Raw genomic sequence first — 5405 nt, 5'->3', positions numbered from 1 at the left:
GAATCGCTGGTGGTGGTTATCTTTCTTCCAGTCTAATAACTAGAGAGTTACTTCTCATGTATGAAATCGCAGGACAAACCCATATTATAACGTCAAACTCATGGAAACAGTAATTTTTAGGGTTCCAAAAATTAGCTGTTTCAACAACGTAAGTGATAATCAGACCAGGTTAAATGTGTGACATTTCAGATGTGAACAATCCTTTCCTTTAAGTTATTTTCATTGCTTTGCCTGAAAATACAAAACAGCGAAAGAAGGTGACAAACTTCCTGTATTGATGTCCCTTAACATGTATAGTAATTATCTCATTATTATTATTTATTTATTTAATGATCAATATTTTATATTGCTCTTGTAATAACCTGTTAAATGCTTATTTATGTCCCTGGTTTGATATCCATTTTATATTGGGCTTGCAATTTTATATCCATCAATTGATTTTTCCATGACGTTTCATCTGTAATGTATCAAAGTACATTAGAATCTCATAGTACTTAAATTAATCTTAAACTTCATTTATATCTACGTTAAAATTCTTTTAAATTGACACACATGCCATACCTATCTCTCAAATCTGCAAACCTACCAAGGTCGTAGGAAACTTCCTAGTTTATCGATTGTCAATTCGCTCTAGACTGGCCGCTGTTCCGTAATATAAGATTCACCTTTAAAATCCTTTAAACTGACACCTCGTTATAAGCCTATTTATCAAGACTGTAGACCTTACCAACGCCGTAGCAAACTTCGTAGCTTTTCGATCGCAAACATAATTCAAACTTCCCGTTATTCCGTTATTTAAATTGACACCTATCGCAACCTTACTACGATTTTCAAGGTAGACATAGTGATGGTAGTGAGGAAAATTGTATTACAACCATATACATCGCGCTTCTAATTGTCTAGCAAATATCTTACTACATTGAGAAGATTTAGTCATATAGTATAGGCTTATATTAGGTGCCAAAAACTTTTAAGGCCAATCTTTTATTACGTATTAACGGAAAGTCTGGAGCAAGATGTTTATCGAGAAACTAACTAGTATACTATAGTCTTGATACGATCTACAACCTTGCAAGAGAGGCTTGTGACAAATGTGTCAATTTGATGTGTAAGCCATATATTACATATTATCGGTAAGTCTGGAACAGCGTTGCAATCGAGGAACTACTAAAATTACTATAGCCTGAGTAAGATCTACAACCTTAGCAAGTAGACTTATGACAGGTGTCAATTTCTGTGGACCCCAAGGCCAGCCTTATATTACCTGGGAGCGTTAAGTCTTCAGAAAGATGCAATTGAGGTGCAGGACCTTAGGAAAGGCTTACGAAGCCTTGGTAAGGTCTTAATCTTGTGTCAGGTGTAATTTTCAAGGAAATATAAGTATCTTTCCCTTGTATTACCCAAGAGCGCCAAGTCTAAACGAAGCTTGGACATAAAGGTATTTTCAAGGTAGTCTTATTTCTCCAAGAACTGCAAGTCTAGTACAATATTACAATCGAGGAACTAGTAAACTTGCTGTTGCTTGTGTTAGGCTTGAAACCTTTAAATACAAGCTTGTGTCAAGTATATAGGCGTGTTATTTAGGCTTGGTTAAGGCAATTGGAAGGCAAAATTGCTACTAGGGATAGTTATACAAGGTGCGACAGCTATTTGAGAACACATAGTGTAAGTGACACAGTATACTGTATGCCATTATAACACATTCCTTTTTGTTGCAGGTAAACATGGCAAACCTTACGCTAACCCAGGAAATGAAGATGCATGCAGTCATCATCTACTTGGCTGCAGGACACGCCGATTCCAAGATCGCTGCCTTCCTAAACGTCGCCCGGTCATTCGTATTCAAAGTTCGGAGACAACTGGAAGCCGCCAGTGTTGATGCGGAAACGGTTTCTTACAGGAAACGACATTGTCAGCGCTTGGACAGGGTCAAGACGCCCAAATTCATTGCTTCCATCCAAGCTATTGTCGAAGCGGACCCAGGGAAGTCCATGAGGGCACTCGCAAGAGAGAAGCAGGTTGACGAGGCCCCCATTCGACGTGTGATGTATGAAAACTCCGTTACAAGTCGTATGTCATGCGGAGAGGCCAGTTCATGTCCGCGAGAACCAGAAAGAATAGAGTGACCAGCGTCAGGCGCCTTTTGAACAAGCTGAAATATCCCGAGCAGCCAGAAATACTCTGCTTTTTCTCGGATGAGAAAATCTTCGCCCAGGACCAGAAGGTGAACCGCAGAAATGATCGGCGGATGTGTGAAACACCCAAGGAGATTTCGACTGTCATAAACACCAAGTTTCCTGCCTCCGTGATAGTTCTGGGGATTGTGAGCAGTGAGGGTGGTGTGATGAATCCACATTTCTTTAGTCAAGGTGCCAGAGTCAACGTTGTTGCTTACACCGATGCGGTGAAGATGGTTATGCAGTCCTGGACTACTGATATAACACGTGCCAGGGCATATGTTTTTCAGCAGGACTCCGCTTCCGTCCATATGGCCCATTCAACCCAAGAACGGTTGGCCACAAATGTTTACGACCACATCACGCCAAACAAGTGGCCCCAGCGCCCCTGATGCCAATCCTTTGGACTTTTACGTCTGAGGCGTGGTTTTGAGGCCCTCTAATAAGCATCCACACACACCGTTGTGGCTTTCAGAGCAGCTATTGTAGATGTCATGACAAACCTTACCGGGACCTACCTCATTCATGTCTGCCGACGGTTTCGACACCGTTTATAGGCTGTTATTGCGGCAGATGGCGGTTTCATAGAATGATATCCTCTATTGGGTCTGTCTTCACCTGTACACAATGTTCAATGGTCATTAAATGCTTTATCTTCCGTCTTAGCTCCTTTTTCCGCGGGAATTATTTTGTTCTCAAATAGCTGCCGCACCCTGTATGTTTTTTTGAATAAGGATACTCACCGGCGGTTCTTTGTGACTCCGCCACAGTTGCACAATTCTGCATAAAGTACATTTCTGAATAACGCTAGTTTTTGTTACAGTCAGACACGACTGAGTGTGAGACGAATAATTGGAACTTAGATCTCTTACTACACGTAGTAGTTTTGGAAAAGTCATTTTTATTTTACGTAACAATAACTAATGTTAAACATTTTGAATAGTGAAATGTTGGGGTTCGAATGATTAGTAATATAAATAGTAATAAAAATAGCATTAGGATAACCATTACCTAAGCAATAAAATTTGATTAAGGAAATTAATTGACACGACTAGGATTCCTTTCATTTTCTTTATTGCATTGTATTTGCATAAAGCACTTCAAATTACTCAAATAAAATCAAGTTACATTACAGCTCATTCATTATATTAGTATGGTTAGATACATCAGAAATATAGCATTGATACCCAGCGTAGATAATATTAGGAAGAGGTGCGAGAAAAGACTAGCCCGATGAAATTCGTTTTTCTTCTGGTGCGTACAAAATGTCTGCAGCTTGTCAGCAGAAAGTCTTGATATTTTGTTATGCGTCTTGACTGAGGTATAAGAATACAATTACAGCAGTTCCTACTAATCATATCTCTGAGTTTTATTCCACACTGGAAAGGTAACGAAAATAAGGAATTTTAATCTTCTTCTTCCTTCTTCTCCCTAGGCTGCAAGGCTAATACAAAAAATTCAGCCTTAACTTGAACGATTGCAGACATTTCCCTAATTGAGGAAAGTCTTAACTTGTTTCTAAGTTGGAGTAGGAAATGATTAGTAATTAAACTAATGATCACCTCTTTATATAGGTCTTAGAATCCGGACTACTCTTGGATGAAAGGTTTTCAAGTAACTACAGTTTTCGTAAGTAAGTGAATTAAGCTTGGAAAGTGGACGAGTTATGTGGAGATAAGAAACAGGTCACTGTAGTAAGTTCAATGTGTTTTGTGGGCAACTTGTCATTTGTGTTTTTGTAGTGTTATTTTAAGAAATAATAAATTACTTCGAAACCATTAGCAAGAACACGATTAAACTCGAATTTCGAAATCCACAAGACTGAGCCGTTCCAACGTTTAAAATTCATCTCTACTTAGATGAAATTTTGTGTTGGATGTGCGGTTGTGTTAGATGCTATGTTAGCCCAACAATTCCACAATGAAACCCACAATGAAAACATATCATACATTTGTGCAATATACAGCCGACACATAAAAATTTCACTATTCCGATGCAACTTTAAATCATGTTGAAATCGGTCAGTTCAAGTAAGTGACAAATATATTCGGTAAGTGCTAGCCTTATATGGAAATATGCAACAATTTAAACATGAAAAAATGGATAAGGGATTTTTGGTTTGAGTGTAGCATGATTTGGAATCTACCAAATGGAATCGTGATAACATATTCCTTCAAAAATAGTAAAACAATGACACAATGTATTGTGCTACTGTCATACATCAGGGTCAGAATCCCAGTTACCACAAATGCTTCTTAAAATTACGCTTAGTTATTAACTATCCATACAAAACGAAAGGCCTCGTAACTGCACGTTCTGATGCTGCACCAATTCAAATATCGGAACTGTTAGGGAACCAAACAAGTTACCCAGTACTCCAAAATGTATCATTTTTGAAACTGATCGAATACGTCAGTTTCAAAATGATGTTTTCTGTGAGTGAAAGTAAACCACAGTGGGAAATTTAAAGGATACCTGTGCGTTTCCTTGTTTAATTAACCTGGATGTAGTTAGGAATACTACCAGTGCCGAGCGCATATCTCATGAACAGCAAGCGCTAAAAGTTGGCCATCAGCGCGAGTCAAGGAAGTTCGAATTTATAAAGCAACAGAAAAAATAGAAGTGCCTGAACTTTCACTTTCCGTTATTGACTTGTCAGTTAGTACTTGTGAATCATCCCAGTGTATACTGATCAGTTTGGTGAGACATATTTTGTCGACTTTGAAACGCAAACACAGCAGAAAAATGGAAAAATTGAAAATATAAAACTTATATTTATGAAATAAAGTAGCGCTGTAGGGCAACGGATGCAAGTGCTGAATAGTAGTGACTCACGTGATATTAACAAGCTCAGGTGTTCTGATAGGGGTACAACCGAAGGTATTATGCCAGTACATTACGCACGATATTCGTCCATATGTCAATTTCAGAGTTCCATTAGGCCCCATCCTTACGTCACTCTGCAAGCAATACATATTGGCGATTATACAGAAGGAGTCAGTGTTTCCCAAACTATGAAAAATCTAACAACTAACAGCAGACCAACACCTACCCTACAATCCTCTTATTGGAATCATCAATATAGTAAACACATTCTGGTAATTCTAGTGAGGACATTAAAAGTACCCACAAAAACAAATGGGTGGATGATGCTACTTGACCCTATTGAATCTTTTTCTTTGCTGTGGCTTTTCCATATTTTTAGTTACATCTACTGTACACTAAATA

The 5405-nt window shown here is 38.4% G+C and overlaps 1 protein-coding gene across 1 annotated transcript; it reads left to right on the top strand.

Moving 5' to 3' along the window:
* The first annotated feature begins 1724 nt into the window (after positions 1-1724).
* LOC145692613 (uncharacterized) lies at positions 1725-2569 on the top strand. Its single transcript, XM_081767935.1, is given in 2 exon segments — positions 1725-2052; positions 2055-2569. Coding segments are annotated over 2 exon segments (843 nt in total).
* The last annotated feature ends 2836 nt before the right edge of the window (positions 2570-5405 follow it).

Source organism: Thermobia domestica, chromosome 8 (assembly GCF_964235325.1).
Source record: "Thermobia domestica chromosome 8, izTheDome1.hap1.1, whole genome shotgun sequence".
NCBI classification, from domain to species: domain Eukaryota; kingdom Metazoa; phylum Arthropoda; class Insecta; order Zygentoma; family Lepismatidae; genus Thermobia; species Thermobia domestica.
This window is presented reverse-complemented; position numbering and strand designations above follow the sequence as displayed.